Raw genomic sequence first — 27,036 nt, 5'->3', positions numbered from 1 at the left:
CAACAGTAGTGTCCCCGATGCCAATGTGACTGAATGTGGTGTGAAATGCTAGAACTAGGTAAACGGCACGGAATCTAACGGGCAAACCCACCTGGTCCTGCGATTCTAACTTGACTTCCTCTGCAGCAGGGGGCTTGGTCAGAGGGGCTGGAGTCGTATTGCACGGGTCCATTTGCTCCGTTTTCTCCACTTTCACCTTCACATCATCCAGACTCAGGGACGGGACCACAGCAAGGTCCTTCTCATCCTTGTCTAGTAGGTAGCGCAGGAGCTGATGGTCCTTGGACTCCTTTTTCTTCAAGGCCTCTGGCTCCAATTTGATTTCAGGGCCCCCTGGGATCTGACTCTGAGCAGTAGGGGTGGCAGCAGTGTCCTTCTTGTCTTGCTCCATGGACAGGGTGGTGATGTCGGAGGGGCTGCCCTCCTGCAAGAGCCGATGTAAGATCTTGTGCCGCTCTGTGAGGGAGCTGTGGGAAGAGGGACACGCATTGCCCGGAGGGTTCCCAGAGGCACCCGTGCAGGATAAGGGGTCTTTGCAGCTCGTGTCTGCATCGGCGTGCCGCAGCTGTTGCTCCGCCGTCGTGGCCAGGAGCTGAACCAGCTTGTGACTGGTGGCCTGGGAGCACTTGGTGTCTCCCTCCGAGAGTCTGTCACTGGCATGCAGCAGGCCTGAGTCCAGGGGCTTGCTGTCGCTTGAGCCGCCGTCAGACTGAATCATCTCGCTCAGGATGGAGGCAATCTCCTTGCTGTCTTTGGGCTCCGTTTTCACAGGCTGCATGCTGAGCCGGCCGGGCGAGTTCTGGGAGCTCGGTGGCCTCAGAATGGGAGGTGGTGTGGAGTAGCCCATGGGGGTGCTGGGGCCTTCATTAAGCCCCTGCATAGAGTTTATCGGGGCACCGGGGAAAGGCCTGTTGCTGCTGCCACCGCTGCTGCAGCCACCGCTCGCCATGCCCACGGGGGAGTGCATGGTAGGCATCGTCGGAGAGAAAGGATGGCTTGCCACTCTGGGCCTAGGTACCAACCCTGGGCTGCCCCGGTGCCGAGCAGACATGAACTGTGCTGAGGTGATCCCGGGGCTATTGAGCGGGGAGCTACTGAGGTTTAAGAGGTGACTATTGTTCTGGGGGCCAGCTTGTCCCTGGCTTAAGGCAACATTGGCTCCAATCTGATTCCCAGGTGAACATCCGAAGCTTGGCTGGCCGGTGCTGGAACTGCTGCCGTGGAGGCCGGAGCCTGGCTGCTGATTTATATTGGTCGCCAACATGCTGCTGTTGGATGGAGGGATGGCGGATGGGAGAGCCATGCCTTGCGCTGGGGAGATGCCGGGATGTGCGGGGCTGACCCGGGGGAGGGACATTCCAGAGTTAGTGTTCTCCTGAGGAGAGAGCATGTGGTGATCCCTGGCAGAAACAAAAGGCAGAGGGGAGTGAGTGGAGGGCAGGAGACGGCTCAAGTGAATCCTTAGTACTGCTCAGTTACACACACTGGGCCTGGTATGTCCAACAGCTGCAGCTTGTAAGATACGGTATTCTCAGAGCCTGCCCCAGGCCAGCACTGCACTAGGATCCCAGGAGGAAAGAGGGTATTTCAGGAGCATTCTTATGGGTGGAACAGCAGCACTGAACTGTGCAGGCACGTAATGCACGACGCTGCATTTTGACAACTCTAGGGCTACTACGGATGTTAAATACCGAGTAATTGAACAGTCGAGTAACCTCATGAATTCTTACTGGTTAGTTGACTATTCTATAGTCCCCGGGGGTGGGCCCAACAGCCAGTGCGCTCCAGCCTTACTCCCGAGGAGCCCTCTGCCTCTGTATCAGAGGCAGCAGCACAGGATGGCAGGTGGGAGCTGGTCCGCAAGGGGAGCCAGTTTAAAAACCAGCTCCCCTCATGGACTAGTTGCCTGTCGCCCCATGCTGCTGCCTCTGATAGAGACAGCAGCCCCTGTTGGGAAGAAGGGGGTTTCTGAGCTCCCGGACCTGGTATAAGCTTGAGCTGAGCCAAGCTGCCTGCCCATCTGGGTCCTAACATACTTTAAATGCAGAGCCGCAGCGGGGGTAGGTCCTGGACCCAGTGTGAGCCAGGATCGGGCCAGGCTGCGGGCCAGCCTGCTAAAACATGTACTGGCGGTGGGGAGGGAGGAGGGAAATGCGTGTACTCTATAGCATTAACCTTCTCGATTAATCGACTACACTATTACACCCCTAAGGGCTCCATATCCATCTCAGAAGGGAAGCCAGTTTGGGCTGTGCTCTCTCCCAGTGGCAGGAAGAGGAGAGCTGTAAGGCAATAGAATTCCATCCCTCCACCCGCCTGCATTTCTTTAACAGACTGTACATTCCCCCGACCTTCCTGTGCTTTAACAGCCTCTTCTTCCTGAACAAGTCTGAGTGCAAGCTCCCCAGGGCAGGGCGTGCCTCTTGGCCATGTTGGTGAAGTACAGTGGGAATCCACGGGGCTGTGTAAGCATCTGATGCAACTGTGAAGCCACAGAAAGAGTCCAAGAGCAACTGAACTTGTGCTGCCTTGGCTTTCAAATATCTGGGCTAAGAGCCCCCAGCCTGGCGCCTCACATTGCAGCCCCAAAACTAGCATGCGGGGATCACGCCAGCCGCCACTGGCATAGAGCCAGCGTTTGACTCCTGAGCTGCCACCCTCCCTGCAGCTGATGATGTTGCGTGACCACACTTACAGGCGCTGACAGCCAATCTCTCTTACAGCAGCCTTCAGACTGTCCTGACTCCTGAGCGGCCACAGCTGAGGACCCAGAACAAGTCCCAAGCTCTGCAAGTTGGCAGTGCTCTCACCCCCCTAGTTCCTGGGACTCACCTCTCAATGATGTGGATGCCCATAATGAAAGGCTGCACTTCTGGGCTTTGAGGATAGCAGAGCTTACACTTGGTGTGGGCGCTAAGCACCGTCCCGTCGCTCAGCGTGAACCTGTACGATGGGCTGAAGGCCGTGCCACGCGTCATCACTAGGGGAGAAAACAAACCAGAGATGATCCAGCCATCTGCTTAGCAACTCAGACAGGGCAAGCGAAACCTTCGAGGGAGGGTGTGTGGGTGGTGCAGGATGGGGGGGAAGGTAGTAAGGGATCAACTCCCCCCCCCCCCCATTTGTGTGCACACAGGGACAGCAACACAGAGATTGGCGCCACCTTTGCACCTTCCCCTCCTCCCCCTGCCCAATTGCATACTGTGCATTTTGGCCAGTCCCCAAAGATCCCGCCCTTAGTGTGCAAACAATGCAAGTCAAAACCAATCCTCCAGTGAGGTTACGGAAATCCAGGTCATCTCTTTGCACCATTCTTCACTGCCTTACATAGTCACATGGCCATTTTCAGCTGCACTAACACAGGTAGGGGGACCAGACAGCAAGTGTGAAAAATCGAGGACAGGGGGATACAAATGCCTATAGAAGACAAAGTCCTGAATATTGGGACTGTCCCTATAAAATTGGGGCATCTGGTCACCCCAGTTTGGTGGGTGAAGAGTGGTGTGATGCACGTTAACTTCTCAATGCTATTTCTTGTGCGCAGGAACATGGAGCCCAACCAGGCCCATGAACGTCTGAGTTGTAACTGGCTGCCTTAGCAATGGGCTGCTATTTAAATCCATTAAGCACCGTCCTTGAGCACGCAGTGATATAGCAGCAGGGAGCGCAGTTATTCAATCACCAGTCTACAGTACATACGCAGCATATTCTGATGAGACCAGGCCAGGTATCGAGAGCTGCAACAGGCTACTAACCACTGCAGCACTGACAGAATTAAATCTCTCTCCACGCTCAGCCGCCCTCCCAAACAACATTCGGTCTTCCTGACGTCCCTTCTGTTAGTGTCCTCACCAACAATGCATCAAGCTTCTGGTACAAACCCCAAGAGAGAACAATATTCCTAAATCTCTACCTTGCTAAAAAGTAACTTACAAAAAGAAGAGGGCTTGAAGACCAGGTGTGAGACTCTGACACTGGGTATGATGTGTGGATGGAGCAAGGGAGGGAAAAAACTCCCGTGTTTCAATGCAATAACCACAATCAGTCTTTGGGAGTTTATCCCATTTCTTTATTTGCTGGTTGACACCCATGAGTTTTGGACCAATCATCTCCCCCAGGAAAGTTATTGTAGCAGTGTTGGGAGCTGAATGGCACCTTGTTGAATGCTGTGGGATCCATAACCAGCCTCTCCAATGGAAGGACCCACTTGTGTTACCCAGCCTTTTCTGCTACGGCTTTGGCATTTTATTATTATTGTTTCCAGAAAGCACTGACTCAGCAGCAAGGGTCACACATCAGCCTCTGTTTGAAGCCACCCCCAATCAATATGCAAGGCAAAGTAGCAGGGATGTTACATATTGGTTAATTGAACAGTCGATTAACCTCATGAATTCTTATCGGTTAGTCAACTATTCTGTAGTGAGCAGGCAGCCCCTCTCTGGGGCGGAGGGCCCTGAGCTCCTGAAACCGGCACGAGACAGAAGTGAGCTGGGCTGCCTGCCTGCCTGCCTGACTTTTTACACGCTCTAAATGCAGAGCCACGGGGGGGAGGGGGGAGGGGGGGAGGTCTGGGACCCAGTACAAGCCGGGACTGAGCTGAGCTGCTGGCCAGCCTGCTAAAAAAATTTACTGGTAAGGGATGGGGGGAAATGCGTGTAGTCTATAGCATTAACTGATAAGCTTTGGCTGATCGGTTAATCAGTCAATCAACTACACTATTGCATCCCTACAAAGTACAGCAAAGAGAAGCTGGTTACCTTCTTGAAACAGTTGTTTGGCATAAGACGGCTCTCTGCCCTGAGGCTGGAAGAAAGCATAGATGCACTTCCGCACTAAATCCTCCCAGCCAGTCCTGCCTGCAGCTCTGAGGGAACTGGTGTCAATGGAGATAATTTTACCTGGATTGGAAAGAAAATTCATATTATTCAGCTATGGAAACAGTGCAAAAGAAGTCACTTCCATAGCTTTCACATTCGCCCTCCCAGCGAGGCATGTGTATATACGTACACACAGACCTAGAGGTGTGCACAGATTTTGATTTGACAAGAGCCTTCACAACTAAAATTAGCAGGTGCGCTGGGAAAGCCCCAAAAAATCATCACACGAGCAAGGCAATTAACTATACGAGGTCCTTACACAGACCAGAACAATGATACATAAGCCCGAGGAGTTATCGGCCTACAGAGGATACTGAAATCCAGGCAGCTTTACTAAATCACAGAGTGCCTGAAAACACAAAGAGAACAATGACTGAGGAACACGCACATACTGCAACCTGTCTCACTCACGAATACCTGCGGGGCCCATCAGAGATTGAACTTCTCTCATCTGTTCGCCAATTTTGTATTGAAACTTAACTACTCTCTTCAACACTGTGTAATATACAAGTATGCACTGCAATCAAGGGGCAACTATGGCTGGCTAGCTTCAAGCCAGCCATCCATGTGGACGGTTGTAGGCTAGCACCCTGTGGCACTCTCTTACGGGCTGGATGAAATACTAGGACCATGCTACATCGGCAAGAACTCCCCATCAAACAGTTCTAGCGGAACAAAGGTGCTTTTTGCCTGGAAGCTTTTCAATTGCAAAGATGGCCCTTTACTCAGAGCAATGTTTAGCAACACCCTCTCCCCCCGGCTCACTGAGGACAGTACCTGTAGTATCTTGCTTGGTCATGAAAGATTCTGAACTGGTGACAGCTGCAGGTCGAGGTAATCTCCGTGCAATGCATATGAGACAGGACTGGAAATCTACCATAACAGAACAGAATGGGAAGATGTGAGTCCAGTGTTCTAGAAACCAGTTTTCATTAAAATAGCATCACTGTGCTCAGCAGCCACATCCTGCTGTGGATGCATGTACCCTGCCTGCCACCCAGGCAATCTAAGTCACAGGCCCGTTGTCTGGGAGAACTAACTGTAAGGCCTTTCAGATCTGGAAGTACCGCACAATAAAAGTCAGCACTGAAAGCCAGCAACTGTTGGCTCCAGGGAAAGACTCTGATCATAAAGTACCGTAATTTACTCCTTCCAATCATGACCTCCTGTGTAAGCCACAATGGATTAATTCAGTTAATGCACTGGAAAATAATGGCTGGTACACAGAAATGAGGGTTAAGGGATTTGTTTGAAAGAAGGCTTCTTTGCTCTACCGTCTGGAGATGTGTGGTGGATACGCATCACAGCCCTGCACAGGGACACCCTTGTGAACATTAGGAGCTAGAGCAGAGACACATCCGTGCAGATCAGGCTGGGCCCTGATACACTGGCAATGCAACGAGCGCTGGCTATAACAATCTGCAGACACTCCTGGCACTAGGACAAAAGTAACATGAATTAGAGCTAGGGAAGTCCTGATCAGGCAGGGGCTGTCAATCCTTTTTTGTCACGAATTTCTTTGTCAAGGTAGAGTCAAGGTCCAGATTCCTGAGAAAATAATAAAACTTAACAACAATGATGATGATAATAGTAAGAAAATAAAGAGATTGTGTGGTCCATTCAAATGTGTCCAGCGCTCTGGATTTGGCCTATGGTCCACTACTGGCTATCTCTGTATCAGGGCATTACCTCTGTACTAGGGATCAGGGCAGGACTGTTCCATGCAGTCCTGTCCTGTGTTACTCACCTCAAGTACTGGGGCTCTCATCATTATTCTGCAGTGACAGGGCTCAGTATTAAGGAGCTTTTCAGACTAATCATTCGGCATCTCCCTTTCCTTAACATCCGCCTAGAATTCTCCCTTGTGAGTTCTCCTAATGCTCAGAAGGGCAGGCTGTCCCCATCTTTGCTTATGAAGGGAGGGTAAAAGCCCATTGACTAGGCAGATCAATTCAGACAACAGGAAATGGATATTGTAAGATAACTACAGACTGTGCTCTCACTGTTGGTGCATTCATCCCTGGGCAAAGGGCCACATGGGCTCCGTGCTTCCCACTGTACTCCCACTCACTATGGCGCAAAAGTCTCACGCTGGCTCTCTTCATGGGGGGAGAGATGGATGTCACCCTGCGACAGCATAAAGCAGCCTTGCAAAATGTTGGATTTGCCCCTTGTTCAGCAGGCAAGTTAGATGTCACTAACACTTTCCATACCCCTCCCCTTCAGGGCAAGTGGATTTTTTGCTGCTGACTTCTCTGTAAGACTGACCCAGGTTCGGAGCCTGATTTCAGCCAGCTCTTCCCACACATTTTAACCCCGTTGTTTGGGCACCACAGCACTGCACACCCCTGGGGCTCAGCTAAGGGCTCAGAAAGGACATACAGACTCCAGAAGTGGTTTAAGCTGGAATAAAAAGCAGTGGCAGGAGGAGAACCAGTAACAAACTATAAACTCCTCCAAATGTGTTGCCTCTGCCCCTGTGTGCACTGCCCAGGCTGTGGCCTCTGGGGAAGAACTTGTGTGATTGCTGCTGGACCAGGTCCTGTCCCACCTGCACTGCAAGCCTTGTCCCAAATGCAACAACGAACGTGGCAGGCTGAAAACAAACTCTCCAAGGCTGCACTTGGCAAGAACTACAATCTCCTGCGAAGTCATCCTGCATGGGGACAGTAGAGGGCAGTTCCTCCTCTCTTCCACTCCGGCCTCCTTCCCTTCCCCGAGATGCAGCACACAACACTCAAGCAGGGGTTGAAATAACTGATCCTCAGCCTTACCTTCTCCTTCCTCTTTGATCGATTTGGGCTGGGATACGGTGAAGCACTGCATCACCTCATAGCGCTGGCGAGCCTCCTGGTTCTCCGTCCCTGGCTCGTCAGGGGGGCGGATCAGCATCCGGCAGCTGAAGGTATGGCTGCTGCGTCTGGTTGCTTCCTGAGGCCAGGGAACTCCATTCACTGCAGCAAAGGAGGGAGGGGGGAAGAGGATCACAGATGGTGACCACAAGTGACCATTCCAAACAGTGGATGCTAAGGACCAGAGCTCTCTGCCTGACCCTCCCCACGTCATCCCCAGCCTTTGCGAGGCACACAGACTAAGAGTGCCGGGAAGAGCTTGCAATGGAAACTGAAAAAGGTGTCAGGGGGAGCAGAGTCACAGAGAGGTGAAGCAACTGACTCAGAGTCACCCACACGGTCAGTAATTACGAGCTGGGTCTCCGGGGTTTCAGTGAGCGCCCCGCCCACTGGACCACATTACCCTGTTGACGATGAGGCGATACCTTCCACTGCTTACCAAGTCCAAGGAATTCCAGGGTGGGTGAATTACACCCCCACAACTCCATTGTGAAATATGGATTACACATATAGTTGCTCCCACGGGGCAGAAGGGGAAACTGAGGCACGGGAAGGTGCTTGGATTTGTCCGGTCACACAGTAAGTTGGTGGCAGTGCCAGGAATATGACCCAGTTCTCTCCTATCCAGGGCATCAGGCAGAGCTTTCGTCCTCTCCCCTCCCCTCAACATGATCCAGGGCATTTCACACTCTGCACTGGCAGCTCCGTAGGCCACACCTCCATCCACTTCCCTGCCACAGATTGGCTCTCTGTGGCCACTGTCTCCTCCCTTTCAAGGAGGAGTCCCATGGCCAGTGGCACCCTGCAGAGCAGCTGCTGGTTGAACACAAGCCCTGCTGTGGAACCAGGCCTGCCACTTGCATTAGGCTCTTCCGATGCTACGAAATCAGAGTCTACTACACTGCTAGGGCTGGATAAAACCTCCCAGCGACCCTGCCCTCCCCTCCCCTCCCCCAGCACAGGATGCATCTGAACTTAAAGCAATGCTACAACGGTGAGCACAGAAAATACCCACTCTCACATTACGACCACGTGGAGGCCTGCCTCCACATAAATGCGCAGCGGGTGGAGGTGCAAAGAGCAAGAGGGGGTTACACAGAAATACTGGACACACTGATGGCATTGGGAGTAAATTTCCTACCCCCAAATTTCCTCCAGCATTAAATTACCTTCTTCAAAGATCAAGGATTGTAGCTCAGCTAAAACCACAGACTGCTCGGCAAAGGAAACTGTTTCCCCCGGCTCAGATGCTAGAGGAGCTGCAGTGAAGGCGCAGAACCCCAATCCGACAAGCCCTGCTCAGCACTAGCAAAGTGCTACACTCAGTTATGCCAATCAAGTGAGACAATGAACTGCTTGGCAGCCCAAGTAAGAAGGTGGCTTAGCAGTGCTAACAGGACACGATGCAGTTGCCCTCAGCACAGTAGCACCTCCTGAGCACAAAAGCCAGATTTCCAAAAGCATTTGCGATCCACAGCCAGTGCCGATCATCAGACGAGCTCAGTGCCCAAAACAAACAGCCAGGCTTGCCAAAAAGCTCGCAAACATGCACTCGACATCCTGAGCGCTGACAATCTGCCCATGAGTGTTTCAACGTGTCCTGAGCTCTTGACAACCTGACCCCACATGTGTTTATGTACTTGGTCTTTCAGAACACCTCTGGCAAGATCCTTCACCAAAGGCTAAGTAAGCAAAAAGGGGTAAAGAGTGAGGTGGTTAAGTATGCAGGTGATACAAAATTACTCAAAATAGGTAAGTCCAAAGCAGAGGGTGAAAAGTTACAAAGGGCTCTCACAAAACTGGATGACTGGGTAACAAAATGGCAGATGAAATTCAGGGTTGATAACTGAGAAAGCAATGCAGTTGATAAATGAAAAAGATCGGAAAACACAATCCCAACTTTACACACAAAACAATGGGGTCTCAATTAGCTGTTACCACTCAAGTAAGATCTTGGCATCATTACAGATAGGTCTCTGAAAACATCTGCTCACACAGTTGAAAAAGCTAAGAGGATGTTTGGAACCAATAAGAAAGGGACAGATAGGACGATAGGAAATATCATAGTCGCACTACATAAATCCATAATACTCCCAAAACTTGACTACTGTCTGCAGCTCTTGTTTTCCATCTCAAAAAAGAGGCATCAAAACTGGAAAAAGTACAGAACAGTGCAACAAAACCGATTACAGGTATGGAACAGCTTCCATATGAGGCGAGTTTGAGAAACTAGAACTGTCCAGTTTGGACACAGGGCTATAAAATCATGACTGGTGGAGAGAAAGTGACTAAGGAAGTGGTTTTTACCCTTTCCCCCGGAGATTCGTACCAGGGCTCTTGCTCTTCCCCTTTCCCTTCCCATCAGGGAGCGAGAGCAAAGTGCACAGCTCATCTTCCCCCTGCACTCCCGCAAGCAAGGAATGTAGCAAACTATGCACTTTCCCCTCGCTCCCTGACAAAGGACAGTGTGACTCTTCCTGAGCAATGTCCCGGTATGAATCTGGTAGGGGGTTGACGAGGAGAACTTCAGCCCCCCACCCCAAAGGGGACCAGGGAAGGGGTGGAAGGTTCAGGGGTGGGAGGCTCAGGGCTGGGGCAGTCCCAGATGGGAGAGGGAGGTACTCAGACAAACCCGTTCACCTGCCTGGTGATTCTGTCTCTTTTCTGTATGGTTTATTATAAGCAATTCCATTCTGGGCACATCCCATTTTCCTGGAACAACCAAACTCTGACCTTGATTTAAGTTATGATAAGAGGAAGCTGTGCACCCAATTTGGTGGTCCTAGCTCTTCCTGTTTAGGAGGAGTTCTTGAACAAACGGACAGACAGACGAACTCGCTCCAATATATAGTAGATTTGTATTTAATATCACCTAGAATCAACCGAGATGAGCACCCCATTGTGCGAACGTTTGTGAATGAACCCCTGAAACACTCTTCGGAGGGAAGTATCTTTAGCTCCTCTTATACAGACAGGGGAGCAGACAAAGAAGTGAAGTGACTTTGCTCCAAGGTCAAACAGTGAATCAGTGGCAGAGCTGAGACTTCCTGACTCTCAGCCTTGTGCTTTCACTATTCTTAAATGGCGTTCTGAGAACTTACGCAGTGCACAGGCCTCAAGCTGGAGCGACCTTTCACCCTGACTGCTGCTGAAGCACGCACATGACTGATGGAAAGGCAGGTCATGCTCGTATTTCTTTCATGAACACTGAGGCCTCCCTCTGGAATCAGTCACAAAGTAACTGCTGATTGTGCTGTTTACACTTTGATACAGCACCTGCTGCAGAGCCCATGGTGGTCGGCTTGCAGTCTATCACAGAGCAAGGAAAAAGCTTCCAATGCTTTTTCTCTTGGAAGTGGTTTAATCATATAGACACCGTCTGGATTGCCATAGTTACAGTCGTGTCAATGGTTTTATTATCAAGCCTAGTTCAGATGGGCTGTAACTCAGCTGTAAAAATTCACTGCAGTCTAAGACCTGGCAATTAAACTCCTAACTCAGGAGCAACTGGAAGACAAAGCACACATGAGAAAAAGTGTGTAGCTGTTTTGGCATCGAATGAAGCTAACTCAACAAAAGGCACGCGTACACCAAGCTAAGAGCATCCACCCATGGGCTTGCACTGATTTAACTAGTTTAAAAAACACTCTTCAACTAAGATGGTGTAACTGTGCCTTAGTCTTCAAGCCTGTTTCCCCATGCTGGTAACTTGAATGAGCAGCTCCTGAGTGAAGCTCCCTGGAGATCTGCCCCTATACCTCTCGGACACGACAGGCAATTCACCTTATTACCAACACTACACACGAGTGACAGGTTGGTGTGTGTTGATGGGGTCGAGTTAACAGGAACAGCGGGAGCTATTGCTCCTGGTAACTCATTAGTGAAGACAAGCCCTCATGAATGGTAGCAAACTCCTTCTGGCCGATGCTTGGTGAGGTATTAAGAGGCTACAGACAGTCTCCATGGCATGGGGCCTGGGAAAAATATCAAGAGGTAAACAGGCCATTGTGTGGACCTAAGCCACAGTAATGGCTCCAACAGTTGTTCAGGCCAGTGGTCGGTGACCTTTATAAGGGTTTATCTAACAGGCCCTAATTCCAATACCATTATATTCTCAAACCAACAGAACACAGTCAAGGTGGAGAGACTGCAGAGTTGACCTACCTTTGTGATCTGACCTACCTGTGATCTGCAAAATTCATCTGACTAAAACCAACTGTGCACTGACCCTACAACAACAAACCAGAACAGCTCATTCTTTGTGTTTCTCACCACGGGCCTGAAACTTACCATAAAAGCCCCAGAATTCAAGAGGCAGGTCACATTTTTGTCATATCGGCTTTAACAACATCCCTTTAAAGTCAAAGCTTTTTAAGCTGCGTGTTTAATAAAGTTAGTTGAGGTTCCCGGCTGAGTAGCCAATAGAGGTTCTTACCGGGAGTTACATGACGGTACATAGGGTAAGCATATTATTTTTAAAATGAGCTTAAATGCAGATTAAGCGACAGGCATTTTGGCAAGTGAGCAGGCAGTCGATAGGATTAAACAGGGTTCTTTACACTAGCTCTCAAAACCCAACAGTCCTCGTTATTCGCTCTCCAGATGACCTTCTCACACTGCCCTCTAGTGTTCTCAAGTGTGCACTGCATGCACTCGACACTTGCCAGACAACTTATTTCTTAACACACAAAGCTCCAAAAAGCTTTGTTGTTCCACAACCACTGCACTCTTCTCCTCTATGCAGAAGTTGCACCAGTAGCAGAAAGCAGAGAGAAAAGGCTCTAACAGCCAACAGAAAGAAAATTCTTTGCAAAAAGTTAATATTAGTTTTCTATTGTAGGAGGGAGATTCTCAATGCACAACAGTCGATGGATCAGACCCTGAGAGCTGAGAGGCAAATATATACCTGCTTTATTTCTTTACGTAGTTAACTAGTTTGCAAGGCTCTCCAAATTCCAGGGTGCAGTTAGGTGTAACTAAATCATTACAGAATTAACTTCACTGCACGAGCAGAAGCACTTTATAAAATGTTCTTCACATGCCAAAAAATAAATACTGTAAACATCTGACATGCTGACAGCACTTTGCAATTCTACAAGCCCTCGTGAACTGTAGCAAACCCCTTCCGCAGATCTCAGAGCACTATACACAAATTAATGCATCTAGTCTCACACCCATGGCCCCAAAGCACAGAAAGGTTCCACTTTTCCACTTTAGGTAACACAGTGACTGTTGTGCTATAAACACATGGACAGGCCATTAATCTGACACTAGCTGTTTAGTTGCAGCATCAGGAAAACAAATTGTATTGTCTTTGAAAGAAAGAAGGAAAAACCCATCTGCTTCTTACCGAGAGACTTTGGCAGCAAATTTTTGACGAACTCCGCATGATCCCCTACATGCAGGATGCTGTAGACACTGGTATTCATGAGCTCCTCCTGGTTATAACCCAGGTAGCTGGTCACATTTTCTGACACAAACACAATCCTCCCCTCACGATTCACAACGAAGAAAAAGCCATCCAGTGCCTGCAATATCCAGAGGAAACAAAAATGCAGTCAGTGCAAGAGCAGCATGTTCCTGAAGGTAAAGCACTGGACTTGGAGGCAGGCCACCTGGGTTCTATTCCACTGACCTGCTCTGAGAGTCTGGCAGGTCACTCAGCCTCTCTGCAGCTGTTTCTCCCTCCCGCTCTTGTCTATTTAGAGCATAAACTTTTCAAAGCAGGGACACACTCTCACTTTGGGTTTGTACAGCACCTAGCACAATGGGATGTCACTACCACAATACACGTAATAGATCCTTTTGAGTGGTCTGACATACTTAACATTTCTCTCTGCTTGCACTGTCCTTTCATTTTGCTTTGATTCTTCACTCCCTGTCCTCATACCTGTAATGGATTTTTTTCAACCTCCTTTAGGTGTGTGGAAAGCTCCTTGCTGTCTGGTGAGATGGCCCAAGAACACAGACTATCTGAGAAGCAAAACCAGCTGTACCTACTTGACAATAAGAAAGGAATAAGCACAAAGATGACCTGTGTTTGGATTAGCCAAAGAGCTCTAGTGGTAATGAAGAACTTGACAAACTCTGTAGCTCCTTTGCTGAGGATCAAATATCTGTACATTAGCTTAAGCATGTCCTGTGGCCCTGCAAGATGCAGTAAATCTCTCTCTCTGCTACTGGTCATTATGCCTCCAAGTAAACAATCCTCTTTTGAAGAGTCACATTCGCAGTGAAGCCCTGATTCAGTGAAGCACACAGGTCAAGCACATGCTTTGCTGAATCGGGGCTGGAGAACTAAGAGATACTCAGCATCTGGCAGACTAAACACATTTTTCATGCTTCTGGGAAACAAATGGCAAATCCAGCCCAAGCCCTGCAACCACTGTGAACTAGAATATCTGCAAACAGGGTCTAATCTTGCACTACTAAAACCAGAGGGAGTTTTGCCATTGAGTTTAATGGGACCAGGGCCAAGTCCTTATTTACTCCTTTGGTACTATTCATGAGGGGAAACACTTTTTGATAATTTACAGGACTTTCCTTAGGTGCTGCATGTCAATAGGATCTGAGTTTTACCCTACAAGGAGCCTAACTGAATCTCACCTTCACTAATTAAGAGCAATGCCAAAATACAGGCCTTGGTCTTGCAACTGAATCCATGTGGGCAGATCCCTGGTGCTGGGATGCAGCCCCTACGACTTCAGTGGCCTGACTCACGTGGCACAAGAAACCAGGAACAGACTGCAGAATCTGGGCCTCGTATTATGCGGCAAAGCCAGGTTTTTACACCTCCTGCCGCATACGCAGCAACATTCTATATCCCCCTTCTCCACCAAACATACGCTGCATAATTTGATTGTCTTGTGAAGCCTGAAGTAAGTTACTTTGCTATATAGGCTCTAATTTTTATTTAATATATTTTCTGGAAATCAGGTAGAGCAACATTAAATGCTAGGAACAGGAAGCAATTTTTTTTAAAGAAACTCTTTGTCAAAATTGCTCTGGCAGATCAACCACAATTTTCTTTTTTCACAGCTGTTGCCTGTTGCCAAGCAACCAGCTTTTGCACTTCATGCTCTCACAGAAGAGACAGACTCCTATAGAAGAGTCAAACGGGTTTGTCCGAGAGCCCTCTGTTAAACTTTCCACTCCAACTTCCCTCCTTTTCAAGTACATCTTGATATTTCCTACATACCCGGTAACAAAGCTGATCCGGTTATTTTAAAGCATTTAGCAAAGGGAGATCAGCATGAATAAAACAGATGGGAAATAAGAGTGGCTAAAGAAACAGAATGAATCAGCAGCTAACAAATGGCTGGAGCTTGGGTTTAAATCAATCACAGCTTCCATTAACACAGTCAGACTGATGTCTAACCAGCATGCAACTGGTGCTGAATAATCCATTTCTGAAAACTGGTAGAGGGGCCCATGCCTCTCTTGTGAGCATCCTAATCAAAAGCCAATAAAACACTAATTTTTTGAGGGAAACTAAGGAAGCGGGGGGCTGGGATACAAGCACTGCAGGAAACTGCAAGACGAGGTTTCTAACTAGAGTGCTCTGCATACAATACCCCAGGGTGCTTTGCAGAAGGAAGAGGCTACTGAACTAAAACTCACGTAGGGTAATAAAACCCACTCCTAACTTAGAAACTAGGGGTGTGAAGGACTAGTCAACTATCCAGTAAGCAAATGCTTAATGCATAGCTGACATGCTAGCTGACTAGTTGCTCCCTCCCCCCGCCCCCCTCCCCCCCCACACACACTCTCCCTGCTACTTCTATCAGAAAGAGGCAGCAAGGGGCAGGGGAAGAAGGGGGTAATTCAAAGTGGCAGCACTACTTGAAGCCTGGTGCCAGACCCTGGGCCTCACGTGGCTGCTGCCACTTAGAAACGCCATGTGCAGCCTGAGGCTACATGAGGCATTTCAAAGCGGCAGCGCCATGTGGAGCCCTGGGATCAGCTGGAGTCCTTCCCAGGGCACACAGTGCCTTCCCCTAGGGCAGCTGCTACATTTCAAAGGCCTATCAATTAATTGAATAGTCGATGCAAAATGCATCGACTATTCGATTAGTTGCTATTTAACATCCTTATTAGAAACACTGAGCAAAAGCTACTCTGGGGTTTACAAATACTTGGTGTGTCAGCATTGCTGACTGTAGAGCTTGTGATCTATGATCAGGGATGGATCTGATCCCAACCAAATTATTTTTTGTCACGTTTTCTTCAGTCTTTCTGCAGCCCCTTCTATCTGAGGCTCTAAAAAGGCTTTAACAAACATTCACATGAGCCAACTGTTTGAGGCAGGGAAATAATATTATCCCCCATGAGAAAGCAGAATTACAGCAAGATTTGCCCAAAGGGGCCACAGGAAGGCCATCCACAGCAAAGCAGGAAATTACAACCCAGATCTGCCGGCTCTGAGTCCTTGGGACTGAAGTGAAAGCCAGTCTTAGAACACAAAGACCACCCGGAAAGATGTCACTAAGGCGACTGGAGTATAAACATTTAGAACCTACATTTGTGCTGTATTCTAATCAACATGTTGCAGAGTAGCAAGTTAGCTCCTTAATGGCAAAGAGATCTGGCCCCACCTCAGAAGGTCTAGGAAAGCAGCAAAAGGTTTCCCAAGATGACAGTAAGGGCATGTGGCCATTAATATAGACCGGAACTCAAGAGCACACAGATGAGCCTATGGTTACAAATCCTACCTTGGCACTTCCATGTCCCTCATCACTACAGCAGCTGAGTGCCTGCATCTTAATGACTTTAATAGTGGACAAGCACTTAGGACCTTTTGAGCAGCAAGCTCTGTTATCCCAAGAGTTAAAGCGCCAGCTGGTGGGGATGGGAGTCACCTCAACAACATTTTCAGACAGCTGAATTTGAATGTTGTTTAGAAATCTCCTGGAACCCAATTCTGCCTCTCACGGCCAGGGGTGACAGAAAACTAAAGTTGCTTCATAGTTGTCTCCACATAAGCAGGATCTGAAACCATGCCTCAGCGAGATCATTTATTGGGCGCACCAGGACAATCACCCCAATAATACTAACCACCACTGAGCACAGATGGGGAGTATTTCCGGAGTGCTCCACAAAAATCAGTATGTTCTCGCAATGCCCCTACTCTGTCTTGCCGTGGGTAAAACAGGGATGGTAACCGTCAGCACCCTCACAGGGTGGGCTGTTAGTTTAGGTTTGGAAAGAGCTCTAAAAACAGTCCAACTGATACCTCTCACGAGCCAATGCTGCGCAGAGTGGGAGAGAATTAATCTTTCCTCCTCTCCAACATGGATAGCAGTGCCTGGAGGAGGGAAAGGACCAAACACCTCAAAAGGGAGTAGTTTGAGGAGAGGAGAGCAGCAAGTTGCTTGCTATAGCCTTGAGACGGACTATCTAGCACTGCCCATTAACGTTCCCTGTAATCTTTTCTATCCTTGTGCAGATTTTTTTCCATCCAGGTGCAAAATAAATTTGTTTATGTGCATTGAGGCTAGGGTTAACCAGTAAACCGCTTCCTTACTGATTAAATGGGCTTTTACATCCCTAATGGAGGCAGGTGTGAATATGCACCACCAGTAGAAACACAAAGCCTAGTGGTGGGCGCTCTGCTAATCAGCTGGGCGGCATTTGAATGTCTCTTGAGCAGTCGCACAAGTGCCCTGCTTACAGGGAACACTGCTCCCCACCCCTTAGTGCAGCCAGAGCCCCTATCCTTGCCTTAGCAGAAAAACCTCTCTGTACGCTGCTAACAGCATGAGCATGCCCCTCTGCCACGCAAATCCTTCTGCTGCTAGACAAGTGATGCTTGGCCCTGAAAGGTGGGGGACACCAGTGTGCTTAATATACTGAAAAGAAATTCAAGCTACACATCCAGCCATCTTCCTGGATCTTGCAAGCCCTTCTATAGTGCACCACAACTGCTGCTCTGCAGCCCTAGTGCACATGTAAGGTTCTCCTTTATCCTACACACTGAATGGGAGCAATCTTCAAGCCTTCTGAATACCTGCTCTCTTACCCACAAGAGCACAAGCTAGGGTAGGATATTAGTGGGGAATAGGTGCATCTGGGAAGACCTAGGTTGAAGTGCAAGGCTCCTTTGGTTATGAGGAGCTTAGTTCTATGTTTCCCCTCTAAGGTCTCAAACCTGCTAGCAGGCAGCAGTAGCCTGGCACTCAGATTTATGCAGTAGAGAGAGATTCCCTGCTGTCTTGGTCTTGCTCACCACCTTACTCTTCTCCTTGCAACTCTCCAGTCGCACTGCACAGGAACCAGACCTAAGTGAACACTGCAGGCGCCCAGGGTTAGATGACATATACAACCTGACATTGGGTCTGGAAATCACAGATAAATATCTGCTTCCACTTGAGCTGAGGATACATTTAAACAGCAGCATGTAGCTTCATAGATCTCAACGTGCATTGGCTAGACGCAATGTAGATTACCAAATTGATCAGGCTGGAGGCCTGGTGTCAGGAGGCAGCTTTGCACTCCAGAGCAATGTACCCATCTGTGAGCATGTTTTGCATGGGATCTCAAGTTACAAAACCGTCCTTCTGTCTGCATAGCTGATACAGATCTTTGAGGAGTTCTTTACAAAGCAGAACTGGACAGAGCGACAACACACCCTTGTGTTAATACCCTGGAGAAACGATTTATTAATGCTACTCTCTGAGCATGGAACCATATTCTCCGTCATGGACAAGCCAATTTAATTAACTCCCCATCCCATATAAGCACCCAATTGTTTCAACCCCCATAGAGAGCTACTGGCTAGGTCTAGATGCTTTGGAATAAAAGTGTTCTCAAACTGTGCCAGCGTCTTTGCCACACTCACCCTGGATTTCCAATGTAGGAGTGCTACTCCCAGAAGTGACTTTCCAGGGGTTGCCCCACAACCCTACTCTGACAACAAAAGTTACTTCATGACACCAGGAGGGGGAATTAAGCCTTAGCCCACTTGATTCCCATCATCTCTGATGGAGGGCCAGAGCCCGAGCCCCACTGCCCCAGGCAGGCAAGGCATCAAAGCCAAAGCCCAAGAACCTCAGCCAGGGAATCTGCTTGGGACTTCAGCCCCGGGCACTGGGGCTCAGACTTCAACCCTGAGCCCCAGGAAATCTAAGCCAGCCCTGGCAATCCCATTGAAATAATGGCATGACCCAGTTTGAGGACCACTGACCTCATCTATCCCAGTCCACTTCCACCCACACCCTAACCCCAGCCGACCCTGCAACTCTCTGCCATGGCACACAACAGTTTAGTTTTGGGTCTAATTCTGGTTGTTGGACTCGGTGCGGAGGTGACTGGGTGGAGTTTACTGGTATAGGAGGTCAGACTAAATCAGAGGTGGGCAATAATTTTTGCAGGGGGGACCACTTCACGAATTTTGGCAGTGGTTGTGGGCCACCTCTGAAGGGGCGGTGCCTCAGGCAAAAGAGGCGGGGCCTCAAGTAGAAAGGGGCTGTTCCCTTTAGGCACAGCTGGCCCCTGGCGGGGGTGAGGAGAGGAGACTTTGTGCACTCTGCCTTCGCCCCCAGTCCCTGATTGGCCAGGGGAGAGGGAGCGCATGAAGTCTCTTGCTTTCCACCCCTGCCCTGCCAGGGGCGTGCAGTGCCTAGAGGGAACCACCAGCCATTCTAAACAGCTGGCAGTTCCTTCTGGTGCCGTGCACCTTAGCGGGGGGAGGAGACATTGTGTACTCCCCCATTCCCAGGTCTTAATTGGCCTGGGAGAGGGGGAGCAGCAGGGCAACCAAACACAAGCCAGATCAAATGGCTCGGCAGGCTGAACCTACCTTGTCCACCCCTGGACTAAATGATGTGGTAGCCTGTTGGACCTCAAAATGTGACGATCTAGTTCTGTTGCAGTTTCTTGGCCCACTCCAATTCACTGCTTCGCACTCAGTATTCAGTCTGGATTTAATGCTTGTTTTCTCATGCCTTTTCTGGGAGGGAGACATTTACTAGCGCACATCTAAGGACCATGGTGCCTGGAAGGGCTAACAATTCCTCAGCACCCTGGCCATTTCCAAGATAATCTATCAAGAGCATGTGTGGGCAAATGCCGGTCTGCAGGCTGGATCTGGTCCACCAGGTTTAGCCCCCGGTGGGCCCCCCACAGCACCGTATTTACCTGAGTCTCTGTAGGTATGGGGCACTGCAGCTCCCATTGGCCACAGATCATCATTTCCAGGCCAATAGGAGCTGCGATTGCCTGTACCTGCAAAGGCACAGATAAATATGGCAGCAGCAGCCCTGCCACCATTTTATTGCCCTGATCTAGAGGGTGACTTAGGTCAGCATGGTTGAAAATTACATTCCTCCTCCTCCCCCTTTCCTCCCCGGGAAGTTAACTGCTTTCAGTTTGCTCGGTTGAATGACGGCTCCACAATGCTGCCCAGGCTAAGCGGAAAGAATGAAATCACTACACAGAGGTGGGCAGACATCAGCATGGCACCATGATACCAATATTAAGACACTGCTCTCGATGGCTCTGATTCATGCAAAGCATTTAAGCGCATATTACTGTTGCTTAATTTCAGTGGGACTTAAGCATGCACTTAAGTGCATTGGCAAGTAGGGCTAGGATTCCCATGCTTAAAGGATCTGCTAAACTGAGGGACTAAAGCAGGTTATTTGCAGCTTCAGCAAGGGATAATCTAGCCTTGCAACAACCGGATTCTGACTGTTTTCCTACTATTCTATGTTATATTTTCTGGGTTCAGGATTCCTTAGAACAGCCTCAGATCTGAAGTACAAAAAGACTGGTGGGGAGGCACCTACTTCCAGGAGAAGGGGTCCCAGTGATTCCTTTTCAATCACTCCTTGGCTGCTGGATGAGATGTCAGACTTCTGGACGTCATCATCAGCTGTTTTCTCTGCAGAAAAGGAAAGGACACGTTTTAATTGAAAAGAACCATCTTTCTGCCACTGACAAGCCAATGATTAGAAACAAAGCACTGACTACAGTTTTATGTCCACTGTCCCAGGGAAGCAATAAACTGAAAGCACTGAAGTGACTTCTGTATTTTGATCTGCTGACCTGTGTCCTCTCTTACTGTCTAGAAGGCGAAGCAATGTGAGAAAAGAAACCGCCACTTTCCATCACAGTCAAATGTCTGTATTAGCTAGATCACAGTCTTCTACCCCTTGGGTTCAGAGGAAATTGCGGAACCACTTACACACATTTTAAAGCAGAAAAACATCAAGCCAAGGAAGGATTAGTCAAGCTCTGCCTTACTACAGGCTAAAATATCGGAGTGAATAATTGATCTGTAAGATCCAACATCATCTTGATGAGCAATCGGCAGCAGGAGTTCGCAAAGAACAGACTGTGCCGGAAGAAACCAGATAGCCTGCTTTGACACAAGCAGCACAAGTTCAGCAGACAAAGACGTAGCTATGATGCATAGAGGGCCTGATCTGCACAAGTGCTGAGAGCCTGTGGCTACGTCAAACGGGAGCGGCAGGTACCCAGCACCTCTAGAAATCAGACCGCTAGGTTTTAGTCAAGGTTTTGACATAGCTCTGCATGACAGCACGCAATGCCAGAGCTCTCTGTGTGTTCATTATTTTGACTATTACGGCTCAATTTAAAAATCGGGTGGCAGCCTTCATTACTCATCTAGATTCCAAGGGTGCCAACGAAGCGGATGGCTACTCATATGGCTTGAGTGGAATAAAGAAGAGAACAGGGAGGCAGGTGGGACTTAGATTGGGTTCCAAGTTGGGAAACGATGAGGCACTTTTCTCTACAGGCCTGATCCCGAAAGGGGGAATGCTTCCCAGAGACAGCGAGGTGTCAGTGGGACTGGCAGCTATTAGCAGTTAGTGGGACGAGGCCCCAAATGCACAGATCACACCCAATCAGAAGGGACAGTATAGATAAAAGTACCAAGAAATTAACAACAGCAGAAAAGAAGTGTCTCAAAATAAGAAAATGGGGATTAGGCATCAGCCACACATCTCCAACAGCCAGGATCAGTTGTTAGATTCATTTGCTAAGGACCGAGACTGTTGGGTATCAGAAACATTCAAGAATAGACCAGATTCAAGGCATGTCAATTAGGACCAAAAACTATCCTGGACATGGGATTAAACAGATATCCTACGAGGCCCTTCCTAAGTCCACTATCTATGATCCGCATAACGAATGGGATGAGATATTCATGGAACGGACATCTACCCTTCATAGTCCCAGTTCCCTCAACTGTTCATGCAGCATACAATTTAGGGCGGAATACTTTTTGGTGCAACAGAAATGAGAGGGACACTGGCCTTATCCAAGTAATAATGCCTAGAAGGGACAAGTGTACTTTACTTAGCAACAGCATTGATTTGTTCTTCTGTTGCAATTTAGCAAAAGGAAAATCAGGACATTTTAGACTGTAAACTTTTGGAGGCAGGGACTATCTTTGCTCTAGCAGCTCTTCCTGATGGGAGAATTCACACTCCCCCACCCATGTGCACCACGATCATTAGACACTGGTTGCTGTACATCAGTGATGGGAAACCTAGGTCAGGGCCAAAAGACGGTCTGCACCAAGTTGTCATCCCAGGATGGGATAATTCTGCTAATAGCGCTTGTGTACATAGAGTTTGCAGGGAGTCGACTGAACCATAGCAGCGCTTTGATTGGATGCAGAGGGAGCGCACGGCTCTGTGTACGATCAGCACGCACCTCACTTCACCGGCCCTTGCTTTATGTGTATGTCATTTTAGTAATACATGAAGGAAACAAACTACATGGAGGGAAACCAGCAGAATCTGGCAATCCTGTGCCTTGCAACATGTCTCGCAGGCCACACGCCCACCCCGGCTGTATGTCTATTTTGCAGCTGGCACTAAGGATTCTGGCACTCATTCGGAACTTCAGATCATCACCTGCTACATTTCAATGGAAAGAATAAAGGACAATATTTTAAAAGGATAAAGCACAAACGGAAGAAAATTGACAGCAGCATGAGAGATGAGGTAGAGACTGGAAGTCTTGTAACACCTGGGGTGGCAAATAATTTGGAAGGGCAAGCTGCAGACACACATACCCCCCTCGCCAGCACAATTTACTGTTGCTCATTGCAATTTATGAATAGCCGCTACGCAAAGAAACTCCTTGTGGCTATCAGAAAACTCCACTCCACACAGCATCTCTCTGGTGTCACAATCCCTTCCACTGCGACCTCTCTCTCAAACTCGCACCGTTCTCCCCCCAGAGCTGGAGCTGCGCACTCCGTCCGATAGCTGAGAACAAAGCTGTGTTCCGTCTGCATCACCGCCAACCATCGGCAACGATAAAGATCCTGGGCTCAGGATTCAGCTGGCACTTTGGTAGATGATGTGCAAGGCACAATAGGATGCAGCCTGCCTCTCTGCAGTTAGGCTGGCTCTGCAGTGCAGGGTAGAGTAAAAATACTTGCTTTTGCCAGGCAACTAAGCAGATATAGCTCAGAAAAAGCCTAGGGCCCAATCCCATGCAGTGCTGGCAGTAGGAGGAATAGGATCTGCCCCTTTGGGAACAGACATACATAGTAACAAGGTATTTTTCTATACTTTAAACAAAGCAAAACCCCCCAGACTAACTCCTCTGTGCTCCCTGCACTGATTGGGAAACACTTTTCCCCCAGAACCAAAAGGTCAACACCCCCAGCAAAGGCTTGATCTGGCAAACCTTCTGTGTGTACAACTCCCACTGACTTAAGTGGGAGTCACGAACACAGCAGTCTTGCAGGCTCAAACCCTGAGCTCTGAAAAATGCTAGAAAAACACTGACAGAGAGTGTCAAAGACAACAGATACAGAGCCTTAAGGTTAAGGAATTGGGACTGGAAACTTGGGAGATCCGGGTTAATTCCAGGCTCTGACACACACGCCCTGTGATGAGATTAATCTACACATACTTGAGATGTAACCGGGGCCATAAATACAGAGAACATAAGAACCACCCACATTGGCTCAGACCACCGATCTAGCTAGCCCAACCCTCCCGTCTTCCTACAGCGGCCAGGGCTGGATGCTTCCGAGGGAATGAACAAAGCAGGGTAATTTATCAAGTGATCCACCCTGGCATCCAGCCCCAACTTCTGGCTGGAACAGACGGATTGATAGAAGAAACCTATTTGGCCCACCCAATCCACCTCCACGAGCCAACGGAGGATCTCTCCCTCACGCATATTTTCTAGAACGCTGCCCCGCCTTGTTTAACATTGCCATGCTACGGGACTTCCACCACTTCCTTAGGAGGCCATGCCACAGTCTAATATCTCCACTGAGCGACGCGGACATTCTCACCATACTGGTGCTTGTGGCCTGCTATGCCCGCTGCTCTGACATTCATCTCCACGCTTCCCTGAGGACTGTCTCTGTGGCTTGTCTGTAAGCTAAACTGCAAGTATAGTTGGAGAAGTGTCTAATTCAAGCCAACATTTACCATAAGCGTCGGATTAATACTGTGATTCGCTTGTGTTTAGATCTAATGGTATGAATAAAGAGCAACTTGAAACCACATTCCCGAAATGTCCTTTCACATAAACATATTCCCATGCCCCCATCGTTACAGAATTTCCTAGGATCCTCCTAACAAATATTTTCCTCCATAGCTCTCTTATCTTAAACCTCACAAGGCAATTCTTGTAGGAGTAGAAGACATAGAATTGCCATTTGTCCAACACTGATTCACAATCAATGGCATGCTTAGGAGACCAAGTATATTCCAGAGGATAGAGCACTGGACTGGAAATCAAGAAACCTGGATTCTGTTCCTAATTCTACCACTGACCTGTCATACAACCTCCATGCCTCTGTTGTTCCCTCCCATCCTTTGACTACTTACTTCAACTGCAGTTTATCTGTCTTTTACTATGGTTTGTACAGCACCTGACATCTTGTATTAGGTCTTAGCTGGGGCTTTTAGGTGCCATTTGCATACAAACAATAAAATATTAGTAGTAGTAGTAACGTAGGCTCAGTGATGAGACAACGATTCCTGTCCGTATTCCAGACAAGGGCTCCCATCGCTCCGATGCAGCTAAACAACGTGTGTGACTAATATACACGTGTGACTGTAGTGCCATTGTGGGTTACTCCGTAAAAAACTCAGATTACTTTCTCCTCCTGATTGCCTGCAAAAGGCAGACCCGTTTCCAGAAACAAAGCCCTCCCTATGCACAGAAAAAGTGGAAGATATCAGGCCCAGCCTCTGAAATAACTGCCTCAAATTTCAAAACAATGTGTCAGGAAATCAGAACACTCTAGGACATACTGGGCCTAGTTTTCAGGAAAATCCATTGTACCGGCACGTGCCCACCTTGCTTCTACCATGCCATGCTGTTCTCCTAAAATGAAGGATCTCACCCAAATGCCTCATTCTTCAAAGTCCCTCCTCCTCAGTACAGCCGCCTGGCAGTCTCAAACTCCCTCACTAAGTAGGGCTAATACTTCTGCACAACACCCCTCCCTCCCCCAGAGAAAGCTTTTTTGCTTGACTGGACTATCAGCTCCTTGGGAGGCACAAGCCTTGTGTCTCATATTCTGTACAGCAACATGCACATTGGCATCACAAACACCCATCCACCAAGGCACTTGGGCACCCAAACAAGTGTCTGCACACTACAGGTGTGCCTGCATTTCAATAAACCACCTGCTACAGCTGTTCCATTGCAGTGCAGAGATACTCTAAAAGGGTCCATTTTGTGCACACGGGTACAATTTCTTCACCCTTTTGAAAACACTCGTCCTACCTCAGTGGGGGGTGGGGTGGTTGAGAGCTACATTTCTAGGGCTCTGTGGAAACCAGCCTGAAGGTCTATGCCATCTCAAAGCTTATGACACGTCACCACTGGAAAACAGAAATACTTCGTATTTGGAGAGGGGCCTTGTGTTTATGGTGGGGGATTGCAACCCAGAAGACCTGTGCAATGAACACTCCTGGCTGTACTTCCTTTGTGACCTTAGGCAAGTCGCTTCATCTTTCTGGGTCCCAGTTTCTCATGTGTCAAGTGCAGATTATCAGACTTCCTGCCTTCCTCCCACCCTTTGTCCACTGCCTTTTCCTTCTAGCCCAGCGGTTTTCAAATGCTGGGTCGCGGAATGACAGGCACTGGGACTCGTTGATACAGGATGATCAGTGGAGGTGCTGAGGCAGGTGCCTGCCTGTCCTGGCACCTCAGACTGTGCAGTGCCTCAGAAGCAGCCGGCAGCAGGCTTGACTCCTAGATGGGGGAAGGAGGGAAGGGAGGAGCAGAAGAGCATGCAGGGCTTTATGCACTGTTCCTGCCCTGAGCACTAGCTCTGCACTCCTGGTGGTTGTGAACCTGCTGCTGCTGCAGAGCCAGGAAGCTGCCTTACCACCACCCTTACCCACCCCCAAAGCTGAAGCTCTCCTCCTCAGCCCCACCCCAGAACCCACACTTCAGTCAGATTATGTTGGGTCGTGGGCATCAACAATTTTCTTCAACTGGATCATGAGAAAAAAAGTTTGAAAACCGCTGCTCTAGACTGTAAGCTCTCTGGACGTGGCACAATGAAGCTCCAGTCTCAAGTTAGCGCCTTGAGGAGATAGTGTAATACCGATAATATTTTAAAAACCTCCACTGTGCCTGTTGACTGAAGATCACAAAGTGCTTGACAAGGACTGCTGAATTTACCATGAAAACTAACATGGGGGTGGAGATGTGACATCTCCATTTTCCTGAGGGAGGAACCAAGGCACAGAGAGGGAGAAGTGACCTGCCCAAGGTCTCTCAAGCAGCCTGTGGCAGAGCCAGAAACACTTAATACTGCACAGTATGAGAGATGTTCTTTCCACTCCTAACTAATTCATATACTTAGGGGTAATGTGCTGGCTTTCAAATCTAATCCCGTAACTGGGTTGTGCAATCCTCCCACTTTAGCAAAATAGTTTCATATCCCAGTTGCAAGCCTATTATTCAAAGGGGGTTAGCTGTCAGAACGAGGCCCCATGGCCATCCCGAGCATGTGCAAGCCTTTTCCTTTCCTAGTTTGGAGTCATCAGGCATTCTTGGGTGTTTCCACTACAGTAGAAATATCAATTAAAGTGCCTGCTCACCTTTTCCACAGTGGCATGTTCAGAATTCTTCCAGTCAAAGTGTCAGAGCATCCTAACTAAGCACTTAAGTTAATGGGTTTAAATGCAAAATTTCATTAAATGCAGCTCTTTAGCTTTTCATCTCGAGAAGCCGACTTTGGAGATATGAAAGGAATACGTTCCAGCAAGCCACTGTTTTTCATCTTAACCCATTAGTCGCATTCTCCTCCTGTTGGAATTACATTAAAATCACTAGCAGCTCTG

The 27,036-nt window shown here is 48.6% G+C and overlaps 1 protein-coding gene across 9 annotated transcripts in view; it reads right to left on the bottom strand.

Moving 5' to 3' along the window:
• The window catches only part of NCOA1 (nuclear receptor coactivator 1), a 339,844-nt gene that overhangs the window by 55,622 nt on the left and 257,186 nt on the right, over positions 1-27,036 (bottom strand). For 8 of the 9 annotated variants that reach the window (XM_075923291.2, XM_075923289.2, XM_075923293.2 and 5 more), the window contains 7 exons: positions 20,515-20,609; positions 13,080-13,257; positions 7,652-7,831; positions 5,655-5,750; positions 4,758-4,898; positions 2,833-2,980; positions 92-1,400 (listed from right to left, as the gene is read on the bottom strand). In XM_075923291.2, the coding sequence (XP_075779406.2) occupies positions 92-1,400; positions 2,833-2,980; positions 4,758-4,898; positions 5,655-5,750; positions 7,652-7,831; positions 13,080-13,257; positions 20,515-20,609 (2,147 nt within the window). Of the gene's footprint in view, positions 1-91; positions 1,401-2,832; positions 2,981-4,757; positions 4,899-5,654; positions 5,751-7,651; positions 7,832-13,079; positions 13,258-20,514; positions 20,610-27,036 lie in introns of those variants that run through there. The other variant, XM_075923297.2, reaches the window with a different exon arrangement.

Source organism: Pelodiscus sinensis, chromosome 3, assembly GCF_052426305.1.
Source record: "Pelodiscus sinensis isolate ZL-2025 chromosome 3, ASM5242630v1, whole genome shotgun sequence".
In the NCBI taxonomy this organism is placed as follows: Eukaryota; Metazoa; Chordata; order Testudines; family Trionychidae; genus Pelodiscus; species Pelodiscus sinensis.
Note: the sequence above shows the minus strand (reverse complement) of the source record. Positions and strands in the feature narration are given on the sequence as shown.